This window comes from Lissotriton helveticus, chromosome 2_1, assembly GCF_964261635.1.
Source record: "Lissotriton helveticus chromosome 2_1, aLisHel1.1, whole genome shotgun sequence".
NCBI classification, from domain to species: Eukaryota; Metazoa; Chordata; class Amphibia; order Caudata; family Salamandridae; genus Lissotriton; species Lissotriton helveticus.
Genome location: NC_136059.1, coordinates 1,399,480,480 through 1,399,501,096, shown reverse-complemented (window position 1 = coordinate 1,399,501,096; position 20,617 = coordinate 1,399,480,480). Strand labels below are relative to the sequence as shown.

Genomic DNA, 20,617 nt, shown 5'->3' with positions numbered 1-20,617 from the left:
TGGTGTTTATAATTGTTGCTGGGGGGATCCAATTTTAGGGGTGGGGGAGCGGGGTATGTTAGGAAGTATATATTTAGTGAGGCTTAGTTTTGTTCGGCACAGGCCAAGGGTATGTATTTGTAAGGTGCACCTGTTTCCAATAAAGCGGCCTTTTGCACACCAACAAGCTGGTCTGTGGTATGTCTTCCCCTCCCCACCCCAGTATGGGCCCAAAGCTGTTCACAACAAGTCCTGGGGCAGGTACGCTTGCACACTGTGACTAGGGACTACAGCCTATGCCCAGATCCCACTGTGCATGGCTAAATGCCACTAATATCTAGTTGTCCTTTGGCCAAGGGCCATAGTATGTCAATAAAAGACTAAAAATAACCATTATTAAAACAAAAGAACGGTTCCGTTTTGAAAGCAGAAACAAAATGTTAAAATTCGATAGATATATATATACATAGTGCTGCGGGCATCATTTAGTAGGTAGGACTCAATTGGGTAACTCATGAGTCCCACAATCAATGCAATTACTTAAACACTTGAGAGAATTAATTTCAGTTCAGGATAAGCAATGAAATAGTCTGACATGGATTTCAATCAAAATGTGCATTTATGAAAATTCTCTGTAATTATAAAAGTGACATTTATATTCAGAATGCAAATGATGCAATGCTCTAGTGAGTGTGCAATCATATACAACATAAATATAAGGCACTATGACACCAAGGTTCAATCAACAATCATAAATTAGGAGAGATAGCCTAGCATTGCAAATATATCCTAATCACAATAGATATATCAAAACAAGGGGAAGATGTTCACGTTTTGACCCAGGAAAATTTGGTTAGACTCCCTGTCCGTGAAAACAACAAAATTTAAGAGTAGTGGTGAAGTACGCAAGTATTACCCTGCCAAATGACCTGCTCATGACTTCACAGATTATTGATGTCATCAGAGGTGACAGCGCTTATCACATCACCATTGACCTCATCCAGGAAATGACTAAAATTGCAATTGGGCAGAGGGGCAAAGAGCAGTTTCTGGCTAAATGCCAGTCCTTTTCCCAAATTCTAGTAGGTATAACAAAGGACGAGCCCCTTGGGTCATAGGATAAGGGGTGCTGATTGTTTTATTCATGATCATCTCTCTGGTGTTTTAGCGTTAACAGGGATGCATGACCTGATTTCACATATCTATGGTTCGAATGGTGGTGTGTCCAAACTAAGCTGCAACTTTATTGCATTCCTGCCCACTGAGTCATAAAAAGTAGCTAAATCTTGCAGTAAAGGGAAAAAAACATTGTACTCACCATTGTTCTTACTATAACAAATTTCAAGTTATTCAACAACTGTATTGCTTTTTTATGGATACTGGAATAAAAGATTTATAAACAATGTTTTTTCCCACGATGATTGCATAAACCGTCATCTTCTGATGTTCCAGTCCAAGAAAGGTGTACAGAATTCTTAAGAAACCTTGTGTAGTAATTTCCTGATTGAACGTCCTTTTAGTGTTTGAAATTGACAACTGCTCCTAATTCAAATCTGTTGTAATCTTCCTTCCTGTTACACATTCAGGTGGTACATTCTTTTCCCCCTTTTCACCCTCCCCCTGTTGGTATGTCCCATCAGAGCTTGCCTTGGAATGTTGGTATCCCTCAGGCAGTCTTGGAGAGTGGGTGACAGAATAAAGACTGTTCTTACCTTTTTCCTGCCTCAAGCGTCATCTTTACAACACTGGCGACGAAACCGGCGCAGGGGGCAGTGCTGTCACCTCCCCTTTCAGTACTCTCTTCATTTGTTTCGGGTTCAAGGTGAATTTGATGTACTATGTGAAGAAGATTACCTTCTGATGTTGATGAGGTGACAGATGAATAGTCCTTGGTGACCAGTACTTCGGTGATACTTGTGCTGTTTCCTGCAGATGGTGAGGGTCCTGGTGGAGAACGGTGGTTCTACCTTCAGCTACTCAAGGGTCCATGGAAGCGTGAGTACGGCTGTGGATCCGTCGTTTCTCAATACAGATCGTGCCATCTGATGCTACATCCCTGCCTGTGCTGGACCCTGTATTTTACGCTGTGTGATTGACCCTTGGTGAGGTTCCTGTGAGGCAAATGCCTTGTCAGCGGCTGCCCTGCTGCTAGTGAATTATTCCTCTTGTTCGCGTGTGCAAGTTTGAGAAGTGATATTCTGTCATCGGATACTCCTTTGCCACGTACCAAGTCCTCGTTGTTCGTGAGTGCCAGGTTGCCCCTCCTTGCCGGTTCTGATAGCCTTCAATCCTGTCAGCAGCTGCGCGGCTCCGGTCATCCTACAGTTACGGGGTAGGTGTCTCTGGGGCCGGCAGTTTCCTTTTATGGTTCTCCTCACAGAACGTCCAACGTAGCCCCCCCCATGCTCGTTTCCCCGCTGTTGTGCCCGTGGGGAAGGCAAGGTTGTTTCTAGTATCCTCAGAAGGGTTTCCGGTGCACTGGCTGTTCATCCTGACTGACGCGGATGTTTACGCCCCAGCCGCATGTTCCGGTATTTCCGCGTTATGTGAGGTACAAGTCTGAGCAGCAGCCTGTGTGTTCTCCCTTTTTCCGCCCTCTCGAGTCTACTACCTCCAGAAGTAATCCATAGCTCTGAGGCTCAACCGGCACTCCAGCTCCTCAGGGCCGCCTCTTCAGGGAGTTCCTTCGGTTTGACAGAGAAGCTGTCTTCATATCCCTCGTGTCAATTTACACTCAAAGAACCCAAGTAAGACTTTTTGTTTTCCTTTCTCGTCGTCCTGAAGCAACATATACTTTTCATTGTTGGAACATTTTAGGGGCCACGAAAAAGTGAGCTGCAAGGAGATTCTTTATACCATTATTTTTGAGTGGGTGTCTCAATGGTGATACGCACACCTTACTAACATTTTATGGACGTATTTACTTATTCAAGCAACTCTGTCCACTTTTGAGCAAGTGTTCTTGCCAATGAGTCACTACATTCTTCGGGGAACATCCTTTACAACGCAACTTTTACCCCGCACTACCATTACAACGCAACCATTACAACGCAAGTCATTACAACGACTTGCGCTGGAGGGCGCTGTAGGATAGGGAATAGCTTAATTTTCTATCCAACACCTTCCCTGCTATCCACGGAGACTGGAGTTGGAATAGAAAATTAAACTATTCCACTATCCAACGAACCCCAACGCAAGTCGTTGTAACGACTTGCGTTGTAAAAACTGCGTTGTAATGGCATGCGTGGTAAAAGCATGCGTTCTGATGTCATACAACCCATTCTTCACGGTGATTCACGCACCATTTATATCTTCATCTATATGCGGTATTGCCTGAGTATAAACCCATTCTATATAGGACATGTAAACATTCTACTTTAAGTCAATCAACTTGTAGTATCCTTACAGGGACTCCTACATCCCTGGGTAATTGCCTACTTCTGTTCTCCTGTGTTTTCCTCTTAGTTTTTCAGGATACCATGCTCTGATTGTATTTTTGTTTATTGTTGGGGCGTTTTGACCTTTTGGTACATCATATTCATACCCTCAGTGATACAGTACAACCTGTGACATCCTATTCAGATAGTATTTACATGTACCCTTAGTACTTCATATATATTCAGTTTGTACTGTTGGTACGTCAATAGAGTACTTTATGGTGTTCATATTAAGTGCGCCCCCCCTCAGTTAAGTGTACTTATACCCCTTCCACCCCTTACCTGCTGGATGTATTAAACGTGGTAGGACCTCTAGCCATTGAGTGCCACTGTACCTCCAAGTAAACTTATATAGTTAGCACGTACATTGTACTTTTCTCTCTGTCTTTGATTTTAGTGAATTTTTCCCCACCTTCCTCCATGGCTGCATCGTCCATGAGTCAACCTCCCTCCTTTTTAAATGGAATTGGGGATACTGAAATCCATTGGAAGGATTGGATTAACCTGTTCGATTCCTACCTTATTGCAATGGGGGGGGAAACGTTCTCTGCTGTTCGAAAACAACATGTTCTGTTGCACAACCTTGGGGTCCAAGGTAGAAAGATACCCTACCTGATCCTGAGCTAGAAGATGATGAGGTTGATTTGGATGTTTTCAAAATCACTCTTATGAAGTTGGAAAGTCACTTTGGTGACAAAGTAAACGTGGTCCTAGAAAGGCACAAGTTCTTTACTCGATTGCAGGGTAAACAAGAATCGGTTAGCAATTACATTGCGGCTCGCAGAGGTCTAACTCAATTATGTGAGTTTGGGGAACTGAACGACTCCCTCATCAGGGGGTGAACAGCCTTTACAACGAAACTTTTACAACGCACTACCATTACGACGCAACTTTTACAACGCAAACTATTACAACGCATTGCTCTGGGGGGCGCTCTAGGATAGGGAATAGGTTAATTTACTATCCAATAACCTTCCCTAGTGTCCACGGGGACTGGAGTTGGAATAGTAAATTAAACTATTCACTATCCAGCGCCCAAAAGCACTATGCGTTGTAATGGACTGCGTTGTAATACTTACGTTGTAAAGGCATGCGATGTAAATGCATGCGTTGTAACGTCATACATCCCATCAGGGATCAGTTAGTAAGGTGTACTCACAATCCCTGCATTAGAGAGAAACTCTTATCCAAAAACCCGTCCTTGAGAGAAGCTATCAGTATGGCACAGTCTATTGAACATACAGCTAAGTGCATTTTAGAAATGAACCCACCCAAAGAACCGGTCTGTAGTGTAGTTAATGCCAAAGGGTATCAGGATGACAACAATGACAGTGAGATTTTGAAAGTCAAAGCAAGAGAAGTCAAGACAGAAAAACCTATGAGTGTTACCGAAGGGTTAAAGTGTTTTAGGTGTGGCAGCAGTAACCACCTTGCGAACAATGTTCATTGCATGGCCCGCAATGCAACATGTATGAACTGTAACAGGAAGGGACACTTTGCAAGAGTGTGCAGAGAGGGGGAGAACAACCAGGTAAACTTGTTAGCAATGAAGTACTCTCCTCGGTACGCATTTCAAGTGAAAAATGTGGATGTGAAGACTTTTGAGAGTGATACTATGCAACATCTGTATCCGGAATGTACCATTCTCTTGAACAAAAAACCTTTGATCGTTTATGCGGATTCTTGTTCTCCATTTACGATGATCAATCAACATGAGATGGATGATCTGTTTAGTACTTCCAGTCTAAATGGTGGTAAATCCTGATGTATCGCCTACTAGTTATGCTGGGGAACCCATACACCTGGTGGGCATGGTAGAGATGGATATAGAATTCAGAGGAAGGTCCACCAGTGGTTTGGTTTATATTGTAAATGAGGGGTCAAAAATATTAGGCTGGCACCATTTAAAAGAGCTAGGAATAATGCTTGACCCTAATAAGGTAGATCAAGTTTGTCTAAGTACTGATATTTAGATTTAGCATCTGCCTTTACACTTTTTGCAGAGTGGGTTTGCTATGCTGTGGAATGTATAGGATATGCTTTCTAGTGTAATTTCAGGTCATTTTGTTAGGAAGTTTTTTGAGATGGAAATTCTACTTTGGTGACCTATGAACTTTTGCTATCCTGTTTAAACTTGTGTTGCTCTATACGTCACTGTATTTTGTCAGTGGTGGATGCCCTATTCTCCTCTCCACCCTATTCCCTTATCATTGGTTACATGTTCTCCAGGTTGTATGCTGGTTCCACGACTTCTCTTTCCTGACATCACCTGTTCTTTCCTTACATTAACGAAGGAAGATGTGTTGTAATCTTCCTTCCTGTTACACATTCAGGTTTTACATCCTTTTTCCCCCTTTTCACCCTCCCCCTGTTGGTATGTCCCACCAGAGCTTGCCTTGGAATGTTGGCATCCCTCAGGCAGTCTTGGAGAGTGGGTGACAGATTAAAGACTGTTCTTACCTTTTTCCTGCCTCAAGCGTCATCTTTACAACAAAATCATTAGTCTTTTGTCAGATGCCTGACACAAGCGTGTTGGTTTGGAATCATTAAAGCTGTGACTTAAAATCAATCTAGTTTTCAATTGCTCAGCGCTTGTGTCAAGGTGTTCATTACCAACGGTGGCCTATCCTTCGGCTATATATAGGTGTAAATAAATAGAGTGTGTGACCCTCTCATATAGTTGTTTACTTATCCACATTTGCAAAATTGAATCTGGGGTGGGATATCAATTAAATATTGTACAAGGAAAATGTATGTTAATGTATTCATGAATGATTTTTGTAAGATGTGTTATCAAGATCTTGCACCTTCCTTTCAGTGCTGATGGACGTTTTGAAGGCTCGCTGATGACAAAAGCTGTAATAAAGCACAACGGGACAGTCATATGGACACCACCAGCAAGTTATAAAAGCTCATGTACGATGGATGTGACCTTTTTCCCATTTGATCGGCAGAACTGCTCTATGAAATTCGGGTCCTGGACCTATGATGGGAGCATGGTGGACCTCATTCTGATAGACCAAAATGTAGACCGGAAAGACTTTTTTGACAACGGGGAATGGGAAATCATCAATGCTTCTGGGATGAAAGGGAAGAGAACGGATGGAATTTATTCCTATCCATTTATCACCTATTCCTTTGTCTTGAGGCGCCTTCCATTATTTTACACCCTTTTTCTGATAGTCCCTTGCCTTGGATTGTCATTTTTGACCGTGCTTGTATTTTACTTGCCTTCTGATGAAGGGGAAAAGCTTTCATTATCCACCTCAGTCCTGGTGTCCCTCACAGTGTTTCTTCTGGTCATAGAAGAAATTATCCCTTCCTCTTCCAAGGTGATCCCGCTGATAGGGGAATATCTGCTATTCATCATGATCTTCGTCACCCTCTCCATCATTGTCACAGTTTTTGTAATCAATGTTCACCACCGATCATCAGCAACATATCATCCGATGGCTCCCTGGGTGAAAGCACTATTCCTGCAAAAACTGCCCAAACTGTTGTGCATGAAAGGACACATGGATCGCTATTGTTTCTCCGACACTGAAGAAAATATTCCAGCAATAAAAGCAAAGTCATCAGGAAAACAAAAACTTGTTAAAATGAGAGATGGAGAAAAAGTCTTAATTTCCTTTTTGGAAAAAGCTGCAAATTCAATAAGGTACATCTCAGGGCATGTGAAAAAGGAGCACTTTATCAGACAGGTAAGTGACAGCAGACTTACCATTTGTATTTTTCAGTGGCCACAGTATACTTCGGTATTGTTTCCTGAATGTTTTATGGTTACTATTGAATCTGTATTGTATTTCTTTATGAGCTTCAGATGCCGTTACTTATTCATCACTTTCACTCCTTCATGTGGGCATGTTTTCAGAATTTCAACATGAATATGTAGTGAAACGACTTGTGATTTTTTTTCGTCCACCATATATACACCTTATATTAATTGACATAGCTTTCAGTTCTCTGAAGAACAATTATTCATTTCATTCACTAAGAGTAGTAGGGACCAGTGACAGCTTAAGGATTTGTGGGGGCCAAGGCAAGATATATATTTTGAGGCTCCTAGTTTGGAACAACTTTGGCCCTTATTAGGATGTCGATTAGGATTCCGTCCAACATCCTCAGTTTGAATTCTGACTGCCGTATTATGATTACAGCAGTTAGAATTCAAACCAGCTGGTCATTCCTGCTGGATTCCAGTCGGAACTGACACTTAATTCCTTAAGGATGATGTTTCCACCATCAGGATTACGTGTTCAATTTCCAACAGGCTTTTCATGTCTGGCTTTCCGACATGAAAAGTCTGTTGGAAATCAGCGATTTTGGGGGCACCTGGCAGGACCCCTCATGTGGTGCAGGTATTAACAAAAACTCCCATTTCTCTATGGGAGCTTGTGCTGCAGCCGGTTTCTGACAGGAGCCCAGACTCCCATATAGAAATGGGAGCTTGCAACCACACCATGTGCGGTCTCATCATAATTTTGGTGTTGGGACCGCCGACTGGAGGTCGGTCGGTTCAGAAACCGCGGCAATGTCGGTCAGAGGCAACTTCAGCTGACATCGTAATGATGCCCTTTATACTTATTACCTCCTGTGGCTCCTTCAAGCTTTCATTATGTCAAACAATATTAAATTATATGTTAAACATTTAGAAACAGATACACACAGAAACAGTTGAATGTTGAAGCTGCCTGGTGCCTGCCAGCCATATAGTAGCAAAATAAATTCTGAGAAAGCTCTGAGAAAGCCATTCCTTTTTGAGTTGGATTCTAGGTTTTTATATTTGCAACAAAAACATTTTATGGGTAATTCAGAGCCTAACCATCTTGTTACTCCCATTGTAGGTAAACTTGCTAAAGGTGACTTGGTAGATGTTTAGTGAACAAGTGTATTGTTTTAAAATAAGACATTTGCACATGGCACTAGAAATTGTAGCTTTAGTTGGCGAACTAGTCACACATATAACTATCTACAGTACTCCCTTTTCGCTAAAATAGTGAATATCAAAGCACTGGTCTGAGGATTTTCACCATTCCATTGTTTAAAGCCTAATAACCTTCAACTAATTTCTCCTATCATTGCTTGTTACTCCTCTCCTCTTTATATGTGTGCACTTCTACAGCTAGTCACCGGTAGCCTTGTTTGGTAAGAAAAATGGGATGAGACAGGTTAAAAAAGACGGACAGAGTACTAAAGAGAAGTGTACAGTGAGAGATGTGAAGTAAATGAAGTACGGGTATAGATAGTAATTATGTAGATATATCAGTGTGGTAGTTAGAGAAGTAAAGTTAATAGAGAAGGGTGCAGTAGCCTGAAGAAAGTAGAAAGAGGAAGATGTAGGTAGAGAAATAGGTAAAGTGTTAGCGTGTGGTAGAGAGAGAGAGATAGGGAGAAGGAAATGTAGAGATAGGCAGAGGAGTATAGTACTCCAAGGGGTGAGGTAGAAAAAGGCAATGTAGAAAAAGAGGTGCATTAGAGAGAGCTAAAGGCAGCTTGAGGTAGACAGAGGTACATGATGCCAAATAAAGGGATGCTAGGTAGAGAGAGATAGAGAGAGGGGGAGAGAAATGACAAGAAGTATAGAACAGGTGTTGGACCTTGACCTCTCTGTAGGGTCACTCACTAACGTTTTTCCTTTTACATTCCACTTATTGCTGAATCCGTTTTTGTTGACCTTAGGACTCGGTGCACTTTTCTACAGCTAAGGAGTGTTAAAGTGCTTGTGCTCACTCCCCTAAAACATGGTTAGATTAGTTAATACCCAATTGGAATTTTGTATTTACTGATAAGTCTCTTGTAGAGTGTTATACCATATACCCAAGGACTGTACATTAAATGCTACTAGTGGTTCTGTAGCACTTATTGTGCCACCCACTTAAGTAGCACCTTGCAACATGTCCCTGACCTGCCACTGCAGCTTAAATGAAGTTTTAAACTGCCATGGAGACTTGGCACTTAAACCCCCTTGCCAAGCTGTAAACTCCAATGAATTACTTGTAAGTCACCCCTAAGGTAGGCCCAAGGTAGCCCATAGGGCCGGGTGCTGTGTAAATTCAAGTTTGAACATGTACTTTTAAGTTTTACATGCCCTGGCAGTGAAAAACTCCTAAATTCATTTTTCGCTACAGTGAGGCCTACCCCTCCCATAGGAAACATTGGGCTTTCCTTATTACATGTAGTAAGCTGTATTTGATGTTGAGACAAAATATCAAGCTGGAAATATCGACTTGCAGAAATAATGATTAAAAAATATCGTGATTTGGAAATATCGTCAGCAAGAATACAGTTGTCAAGAATATCGATTTTACGGTAATTAATATTGATTTTTAAAATACTGAAGTCATTAATATTGATTACAAAATTATAGTTATTTATGATATCATTTTTTAATTAATGTTATGTATTTTGGTATATATTTTAAATGTTTATGATGTAATTTTTTGTATAATTATTGTTTATGTTTTTAATGCATTTGTAAAAATGGTTGCAGTTATTAAATTAAATGTAGGACATTTTTGTTATTTTTAGTACGATGGCGGGTTGTAAGTGTTTTGGGGCACAGGGTGGAAAGTAATTCAATTATAATAAATTAATGATTAATTTTTTATGAATATTGTTTTTTTACTTAATAAATAACTATGTTAATAGTGTACCTATTTTTTTTATTTAAATTTTATGTGCAGGTTGTGGGGTTCATAGGGTTATAGGGTGGGAAGTAATTAAATTTTGTTATCACACAGTATTATAGGTCGCTTTATAGAAATTGCATGATAGAATACCAATTTCAGTGCACCTAGGACTTCGTCTGTTTTCCTTCTTGGCCGGTTTTAGTGTGGTTAATTGCTTTTTCACTGCCTATGGGGCAATTACACCATTATCTATCAATCAATCAATCAGGGTGTTTAAAGTGCATTACTCACCCGTGAGGGTCTAAATGCGCTGTGGCGGATGTACAGCTCCGGTTCAGCAGTTTATCGGCATGTTTATTACATATGTCAAGCTTTACCTTAGTACAACTGCATTCTCTTGCTCAAAATGGTAGATATGTCCAAAATCTGCTTTTTCTATTTTCCCCCTTTTCTTCTTCCCAATTTCCTCCATGTGTTGTTAATTATTCATAAGATTACATTTACTATTTGCACACCAGTAAATGTATTCAGGCATGTATTTTGAAGTCCTAATGATGACCCTGCATTAATCACAGATCGGAATGTCGTCGACCTTAAAAACTCTGACCCATTTAAATATGTGTATATGACTTCTGGTTGCAGTAGTGTTCTCCTTGATGTAAATAAGTGACCCCCATTGTGGATGCAAATGATGACTGTTTGTTTTCATGTTTTTGACACTCGTTTAGGATTACCCCAATGGGGTTAACCATATATCTATATATCTATCTATATATATACACTGACGAAGGCGGCAACGCCGAAACGCGTTTGTTGACTGAGCGTGTGCGTGAAAATAAACCAAACGCAGAGACAAAGAAAACTGGCTGGAGTGTCCTTACTTGGTGACCAGCTCGGGGATTCGAGCTGCGTGTTTGGAGATATATATATATATATATATATATATATATATATATATATATATATATATATATATATATATATATATATATATATATATATATATATAAATATATATATTACCTACTGGCGGTCGCCAGTAGGTATATATAGTTAGTAAGCATGGCCGTAAAATCCGTTACGCTCGCGGATTTTTCGTATTTTCGGAGAATCCGCAATCCGCGAACTCTCGCGGATGTGGTGAGAATACGCAAATCTGCGCGAAGCGGATTTTTTGTTTGTGTTCGCACTGCTCGCGGTCCGCGGCGCGGGCAGGAACAATCTCGCACTAGCGAAAGTACAAAAATTAGTAAAGGAAGTGGCCCAGTCTCCAACTTCCTGTTCCTGTCCAGCAAGCTCCTCCCATAGGGGTGGGGTGAAGGAAGTGCCCCAGTCTCCAACTTCCTGTTCCTGTCCAGCAAGCTCCTCCATTTCCTGGCCACTTTGATTTCGATCTTGACTGGGAAGGATTACTTTTTGTGGTTGCTGCTGGATATTTGGATTTGAGGCCTTTTGGAATACTTTTGGATTCGAAATTTGATTTCACAAAGAAGTAAGTTGATGTTGTTTGTTTGTGGTGATTTTTGTGTGTGTTGCTTTTTTTCGACTTTTTTGGGGGGAAAATCTGCAAGTTCGCGAGCTGAGGATGTTTTTGCTTGTGTTCGCACTGCTCGTGTCCCGCGCAGCAACAATCTCGCACTCGCGAAATTGTAAAAACTACAATTCTGCACATGAATTGAAAACCACCAGGCTTATTTATGGGTGCATGCATGATACAACTGTTTTGTTGAATTTTTTTTTTAACATGATTCTGGCCAGGGCATGGATGGCATTGGATTGTGGTGATTTTTGTGTGTTTTAGGACTTTTTGGGGTGGTGTTGGGGGCTTGCTATGTGGGTGGGGGCCATTTTATTGTCTGGTCCCGTGTGGGTGGGGGTCTAGGGGCCATTTGTAAGCCAGTTTGTGTGCTTTGTGCCATAGGCCTGCACCCACTGTGCTCTGATGTCATCCATTATGCCCAGGGAAAGTGAGTGATGAAAAAATTGCTACTACTACTCACCAAGCCCGGGGACCTCCACTCCCAGCACGTCTAGCAGGCCACGCTCTCGGTCCAGGATATCAGTCCAGCGGTGGGTGACTTGATTGTAGGTGCGCTGGACCCCCGTGATCTTAAAAAGGGCCCGGCACACCTGCCCCCACCGCTTCCGTCGCTCCTGGCTGTTGGTGTAACCAGCAGCGATCCTGCCGCCTGCCGCGATGGTCCTGGGGAGACGGCGCTGCACATAAAAAACAAGTGCGCCCACCTCCTTAGGGCTGAAGATCTCCCGGGGCACCACCATTTCCGCCCTCAAGCGACCACACGGGAGCCGGGCACGGGCTGCGGTGCCCGTCTTGGGCAGCTTGACAGCTGTCTTGACCATGTTCTGGGCAGGTGTTAGCAGTAAAGAAGAGACAAAATGAAAAAGAATAAGAGTAGGGAAGTAGGAAATAAAAGTTTAAAAAAGTAGTTGAAAAGTAAACAAAAGTAGCCTAAAACACAAAAATATAGATCTAGAAAAATAGAGGGATAGAAAATAAGTTAAATAGATCAAAAAAATATTAAAACAAGCAAAGGATGGCAGAGATATACAGAGGATAGAAACACCATACCCAGACACATAGGAATGAATGAAAAACAAGATGGCGGCCCGATCACGTGCGCGTAAGTAAGTTCGCACGCGATTTCTCTCGCGAACCTGCATTCGCAAGGCGCGCATTGCGCGAGATTACACATAGCGGGCGGAAACGGAAATACGTCACGCAAACAAAATGGCGGCGCCCATATTCAACCTTGGGGTAACTCGCACGAGTTCGCGGCTTCCACGGGCGAGTTCGCACTACGCCGCGCCTCGCGAATAGGGCGAAATTACCGAAAAACGAGTTTTGCAAAAGCAAAACCAACGAGCAGGTGCAAAAGTTCGAGCTCATCATTTGTAACCATTTACCTGTAGTGCTTCCTGAAGGGGCCCTCCAGAATCCGGTTGCCTACTTGCAACTATTGTGTGACCCTGCTCTGACAGTCACAGAATAGTTACAAGTATGCCATTGCATCCTGTTAAAAAAAATTTACATTGCATTTGCAACAAAAAGGAAAGGGAGCAGACAAGCAGGTGCCAGCCTTCATTAATGTCAGTTGGGGCAGGGCAGGTGTTGTTGTTTGCAAAACTTAAAGCACTTAGCAGGTGTGCACTCACTGGTCAATCAGAGGGTGTTGTGATGACACCGAGGGTGGCATGGGTGTGCCAGCCAGAGGGTGGCATGGGTGAACCAGAGTGCCAGTGTTGACAGAGGATGGCAGTGCTTTGCTTTGCCCCAATAATGTACACTGGTGAACCAGAGGGTGCTGTGATGACACAGAGGGTGACATGGGTGAGCCAGAGGGTGGCATGGGTGACCAAAGAGAGTGCCAGTGGTGACAGAGGGTGGCAGTGATGAAGAAAGCCTTGCAAACAGGCTGGGCACGTAGAAACAACAAGTTCGCAAAACTGGCGACCCGACAAGTAAGTTCGCAATTTGCGAAATTGTACAAAACCCTCGCGAACTTGCAGAAACCCGTGCGAACACACACACCCCCAAAAAATACGCAAATCCGCGAGAATTCGCGGATTTCGTGGATTTTCGCAATCCGCAAATACGCAAATCCGCAAATTCGCCGATTGCGAATCCGCAAAATCCGCCCATGCTTAATAGTTAGGATTTTTTTCCTATGGGACTTTTGAAAATTCTATGTCGAATAACTTTGGCGTTTGAGGACGGAATTGGCTGAAATTTTCAGGAAAATGGAACATTTTGTTTCTGAGCAGCCCCTGAAAATTTGGGGGGGTTTTGTCAAGGGGGGGCCGAGAAAAAAGGGGGGTCCCAAAACGCGTTTTTCCCATGCAATTTTCCATAGGGCGGTTGGACTCACTTTTAGCTCAAACGGCTGAATGGATTTCCACGAAAATTGGCAAAATTGTAGATATTGTTTGCCCGATGTGCCTTTGCTAGGTCTCAATATATGTGCTCCAGTGGATTCTGATAAATGAACGTTCAAAAAAATATATATATCTGTAACAGCGCTCCGGTTAGCGCCCCGGTTCGCGTACCTGATGCGTAACCGAACTTCGCGAAGCGAAGCTGATTGGCTCTTTGGTGTCTGTCAACTAAGCATGGGCGGATTTTGCGGATCCACGATTCACGAATTTGCGTATTCACGGATCGTGGATCCGCAAAATCCGCGGATTTTGCGGATCGGCGGATTTGGGGGCGGGGCTTCCATGCCAGGACCATCGTGCCAGATTGAACCCTGCCCTTCATATTTATTCAAGAAGACGCCACCGTTTTGTGCCATACCTCTACTCAACTGGAGTACTTTCTACTGGATAATCAGTAAGTGCTACCTCGTTGGGTAAATGTATAGTGCTTTTACTACACTACAGCTACCTAAAGTGCCCGAGAGTTGTCAACAGCGACCAGGTGTGTGTTACTATGCAATCGCGCCGAAGGGCGCATGGGTCCCTTGAGTGACCTATCATACTGGGTAAATGGCGGGAAGACGGTGCACACCTCGAGTGTGTGGGCGGGGCCAAACGGACGGGGCTTCCATGCGAGTGCACATGCCTCTTGTGTGTATAAAAGGTCAGAGACAGATCAGAGCAACAGATGTAGAGACAGAAGCTCCTGGTCACAGAACAGCACGGGGATTGCGCTCGTGAAGGTCAAAGATGCAAAGGCCTGTATCCAGCGTCACAGCTGATTTTCGACGGTATATTTGGGAAGAAGGCACACCTGCCCAGCCTCCACAACGCTCAGGATTGTTTTTGGGCTGATGAATGAGTCACTGAATTAAAGCTTCAACTAGGGCACATGCTGTATTGATATCTGTAAGTGCTTCCTGTTGAGGTGTAATTTTTGTGCCAGGACCGTCGTGCCAGAATGAACCCTGCCCTTCATATTTATTCAAGAAGACACCACCGTTTTGTGCCTGTTGTAACTAATTTACGATGGCGCCGGCAAGCTGCCAGCGCCATCCTAAAATAGTTACTAAATTAGCTTCAACAGGAAGCTCTAATTGGTAACATAAAGCAGGCGCTCGAGTCCCTGCTTTATCTTATCTATTAGAGCTTCCTGCTGAAGCTAATTAAGTAACTTTAGGATGGCGCTGGCAGCTTGCCGGCGCCATCGTAAATTAGTTACAGACCAGCAAGGCGTGAACTTTTGACCGAGGAATCCGCCGCTCGCGAATTGCGGATTTTCTGTAAATTCGCGAGAGTTCGCGGATCGCGGATTTACCGAAAATCCGCAAAATCCGCGATCGGAGCGGATTTTTCGCTCATGCTTACTGTCAACATTCTAAACAGACCGGAGCGGTCGCCATCTTGTCTCTTGGTAGGATCGAGAGACAAGAGGAGGCCAAAACAAAGGGGGAAATGACCATAAGGGGGCATAGTAGATCCTCCCTGACCCCCTAGGTTTGATGTGGAGGCTTTAAAAGGGCCCCGCGGGGCAAAAAAAAAAATAAATCTTTTTTTTTGCGTGGGGAGCGCCCGGTACGCGCACCGGGAAGCAGTCCGGGGAGTGTACTATGAGGAAAAAAGAATGATAGACTTTTCAAATATTGTATGTTTATTGATTGTTCGTTTTGTTGGGTTTTTTTTGTTTTTTTTATTTAAGTAGCAATATGTAGGTACCAATGCAGAGTCAAAAAATTAATATACACCGTCTCCTTTGTAGATATCTTGCATGTTGTTTCAGAAGTTATTGTGGAATATGGAATCCATATCATAGTCTGTCAGGAAAGCAGAAAGAACATGGAGGCAGGAGATGAAAAAGAGATGTTAAATACACATTGGAGATAATATAGTTGGAGAAAGGAAGTAACTATGAGCAAAATTACTATGTAACATAAAAAAGTTGCACAGTATACTATAAGTCTGACTTTACATTATAATCAATTAGGTACAGGTTTATGAATTACATATAAAAATGATTAAAGTCTCGAACAATTTTTGATTATTAAATATAAATTTGTTTTTGTGATTCTTTTTCCAAATTTAACAGAACATTTAACAACAAATTGTCGGAAATGCCCTCATTTTCAATCAGCGAATCTACTGCATCTACACATTGAACTAATTCATGGTCCCGTGATTCATCCATGAAATCTGAGTCATCATTGTCCTCAATAACTTTTTCTGTGTTGTTCTCCAGAACAATTTTGAAGGAAATAATCTGCTCTCCTTCCATTTTCTTGCTGTAATTTGCATAAAAAATTAATATATCAGTAGAGATGGGGCACTGTTGGGTTTAAGTTCAGACAGGTACTTGTGAGTTTATAACAGAGAAGTTATCTATGGGCACTGTATGGTTTCAGGCGTGAAGTAGTACTATTAAAAAGTGCCTGTGAAGAAGTCTAAGTAAATTCATAATTATAGCACAGATACCTAAATCAATCCATAATTATAATAAACGAGCATTTCTCAATGTCTAACTCTTACAGAGGGACAGTATATAACTATCTGAAAATGTTTTCCCAAATTAATTTAAAGTGCATAACATAGTTCTCCTTTCAAATTTATAAAATAACATCTTACCTTTTAAAAACAAGTTTAAGTTGTCAGTGAAAATGCACTTGCAATGTACTTCAGGAAGTAGTAGTCAAAATGGCTGTGCTTCTCTCTCTTTTTTTTATATATATTCAGGTACATAACCAATCAAATGTCAGGTAAAAAAAGTAGAAAATGAAAGTAACATTTTAATTGGTTGTCAATTCCAACACTTCAGATGTGTTTTGTGAAGTAATTTACCTCAGGGTATTTAGAGAGGTCTACAGGCTAAATGGTTAAATGGAATTCCAACCAAATTTGTGAAAATGGTAGGGATTGGTATGTAGTATGAGCTAATCTATATTTGGTGAAAGTGTCTCCAGTGGTTTTTCTGTAAATTACTTTCCCACCTTTTTTAAGCGAGCGCTTCCCGGTGCGCGCCCCGGTACGCGAACCGGCAGCGTTACGGGAGTCCTCCATTTTGTGTTTCGGTAGAATTGAGATACAAGATGGAGGGCAAATAATGTTCAGAATGGGTAGAAGGGGGCATGGTACACGTATCCTGACCCCCTAGGTTTTCTGAGGGTGGTTGAGGAGGCCCATATGTGCAAAAAAAACCCCACATTTTCTTTCAAATTTTCGCGCGGTTACCGTTCGGTGCGCGTACCGGGTAGCGCTCCGGAAAGCGTAAATCATGAAAATTAGTTAAAAAAAAGTTACATTTAAAATTTGTTTATAGTGATCATAGTTAGGGTAGCTCTGAGAAGAGCTTTTGGGTCTGTGTTAGATTTAGGTACTTATAAGTAGGTACCAATACATTGTCTTAAATTCAGGATGAAAACTCTGTTCCCCTCATCTGAGAAGTGAACTCCATCTTCTCTGTAGATATCTTGCATGTAGTAACGCAAGTTATTTTTTGTAGATGGAGCCCATTCCATGGTCTCTCATGTAAGCTGAAACAGACTTATTTACATGCTTCCTCGATTTCTCAATTTGTGGACAAAATTCGTTTGACCACCTCCATTTCTGTCTTTGGCATATATTTGAATATACCAAGGCAGTTTGAGGAAAAAGTGCCATCAATTGCTCAAAGGTGTCCTTTAAAAGCATTTCCAGACCTACCCCAGTCAAAGTGCCCAAGTCATTTCCTCCACAGTGCACAATTAACAGGTCAGGTTTTGGCAAATGCAAAAAGGTTTTCACCAATGGTATCAATTGGTGACATCTTAATCCTCTGTGGCCAATCCAGTTGATTTCCACATTTTGAAAATTGAGGTTGTGTAAATTTCTGTTATCAGCATACCTTTGAGCCCAGTAGATGTAACTATGTCCAACAATCCAGACAGAAAACATGGTGAGAGAAGGTTCTGCTGCAGTCAGATGAAGTGTGGTAATGAAATGGCAGTTGAAACAGTAGGAGTATGTAATGAAAAAAACTGTGGAGTTTCTGTGCTAATGAATCAGTAGCAGTGATTGGTGGATTTTGATTGCTGAAAACAGAAAGTTAGGGTGCATGGATGAGTTCTTTGAAAGATGTAATTTGAATGGTCAAGAAAAAATCATTTTATGAAAGATTGTACTGGATACGCAGGTGTACTGAGAGTTCAGAATTCAATTGAAACATTGTTGTGTGAACTTGCAAACATCAGAGGTCTTTCAGGAGGTGGTTGCTATAGAAAAAAGGCAGAAAGGGCAGAAGGGGAAGGGTGTTGATTTGAAAAAAGTGAGGGAAGAGTTTTGATTGGGTGACATGAGAGATATGTGTGATGAATTACAGCATTTCTGTGCCTTTGTTGGTTGCAGCCTCTGGAGTGCATACCCTTTGCTCTGCTAAAGACAAATTGGTGTGTGTCTGAGACTGTTTTAAAACTCAAAAAGTATTTGCTAAGGTGAGAAAAGATTCATTTAATTTAAATAGAGAATAGTATGCTTTAAGGAGAAAATTATGAAGAAAGTTGTGTATTTAAAATGTTGCTTTGTGTCAAGTGTTTTACAAATAGATTTGGTTTCTTTGAGTTACATAGCCATGTTAAAAGTGACGCAAAAGTGGTGGGAGGGCCTTAAAAATATGCTTTCATGTGTGTTATGGCATTTTAAGTCACTTCCCCATGAATCTGGGTGAATAATTTTTTTACTTGATGTGTTTAAAAACGTTTCTTGAAGTCAATTAGGTTTCTTGATATGTACTGCTAGAGTTTCATAGGCTGCTTGGGGCATATTTACAAGGCCTTTGAGTCACTTTGACGTTATTTTCCCCATTTTAATTGAAGGCATTTCCCCGTGGTGCAAAATGTTGCTTTGTGTCAAGTGTTTTACAAATAGATTTTGTTTCTTTGAGTTATATAGCCATGTTAAAAGTGACGCAAAAATGGTGCAAGGGCCTTAAAAATACGCTTTCATGTGTGTTAGGGCATTTTAAGTCACTTCCCCATGAATCTGGGTGAATAATTTTTTTACTTGATGTGTTTAAAAATGTTTCTTGAAGTCAATTAGGTTTCTTGATATGTACTGCTAGAGTTTCATAGGCTGCTTGGGGCATATTTACAAGGCCTTTGAGTCAGTTTGACGTTATTTTCCCCATTTTAATTTAAGGCATTTCCTCGTGGTGCAAGGTCCTTGTAAATACGCCCCCATGTGTGCTTGGCAAATTTAAGTACTGACAGGGTGTGCTTGTACATAGGAGCTGTGTTGTGTTTTCAAATTATAACCACAAAATCGTTTTTTTTAAAAAAGAAATGCTTTTTACATTTCATAAGAACGTCAATATGGTGTGTGCTTCTTTAAATAAATATTTAATTTACACCATGAATATGGGAGAATAATTTTATTTTTTGCCGGTTTAAAAACACGTGCACACACATTGTGCAGATGAGGATTAGGCCTTTCCAGGGAGACAGAGGAGGTCTGGCCTTTGTTCAAGAGTGCAGTGGACATGACTCACTTCGTTGGTAGGCCTGCACATGTATTATCTCCTCTGTACTCTTCAACAAGCCTAAATTTAATCTGTAACTCTGAGTAGGCCTCACCTCAAGCAAACCTCTGGATAGGCCACACCTTATCGGCATCCTGAAACAATCATTTAAAATGTTAGGGGCAGATTTATGAAGGCCGTGCACCTCTTTTGCGCTGCCATTGCGTCACTTTTGTGACGCAGCAGCATTGCAAAAGATGCACCATGTTGCAAGATAGGCGTCACTTCATCTGCAACAAGATACCGTCAGTTTAAACTGTATATATTTAGGACTGTGTAGGGGGCATGGAGAAGCTGAGGCTTCTGTAAGTGTCAAAGTTGTTGCATACAGTGCTCACCTTCTGCGTACACTTTCATATGCTAGACTACATCTGCACAATGAGATACCTAAGCAAAGGAAACACAGGTGATGTGATTGTGAAATGAGCAAAACAAATTGCACGTTTTTCAATTACATCACCTGTGTTTCCTAACATTACGAATCACATTGTGTAGATGAGGTTTAGGCCTGTCCAGGGAGACAGAGGAGGTCTGAGGTTTGTTCAAGAGTGCAGTGGACATGACTCACTTCGTTGGTAGGCCTGCACATGTATTATCTCCTCTGTACTCTTCAACAAGCCTAAATTTCATCTGTAACCCTGAGTAGGACTCACCTCAAACAAATCTCTGGATAGGCCACACCTTATCGGCATCTAGAAACAATCATTTAAAATGTTAGGGGCAGATTTATGATGGCCGTGCGCCTCTTTTGCGCCGCTGTTGCGTCACTTTTGTGACGCAGCAGCACTGCAAAAGATGCACTATGTTGCTAGATAGGCCTCACTTCATCTGCAACAAGATACCGTCAGTTTAAACTGTATATATTTAGGACTGTGTAGGGGGCATGGAGAAGCTGAGACTTCTGTAAGTGTAAAAGTTGTTGCATACAGTGCTCACCTTCTGCGTACTCTTTCATATGCTAGACTACATCTGCACAATGAGATACCTAAGCAAAGGAAACAAAGGTGATGTGATTGTGAAATGAGGAAAAAAAATGCACGTTTTTCAATTACATCACCTGAGATACCTAAGCTGAGGAAATACAGGTGATGTGATTG

The 20,617-nt window shown here is 41.7% G+C and overlaps 1 protein-coding gene across 1 annotated transcript in view; it reads left to right on the top strand.

Moving 5' to 3' along the window:
* Positions 1-20,617, top strand: part of LOC144819771 (neuronal acetylcholine receptor subunit beta-3) — a 273,894-nt gene that overhangs the window by 93,878 nt on the left and 159,399 nt on the right. Inside the window, exon 2 of the mRNA XM_078677525.1 lies at positions 6,235-7,117. Within this exon, the coding sequence (XP_078533651.1) occupies positions 6,235-7,117 (883 nt within the window). The remainder of the gene's footprint in view (positions 1-6,234; positions 7,118-20,617) is intronic.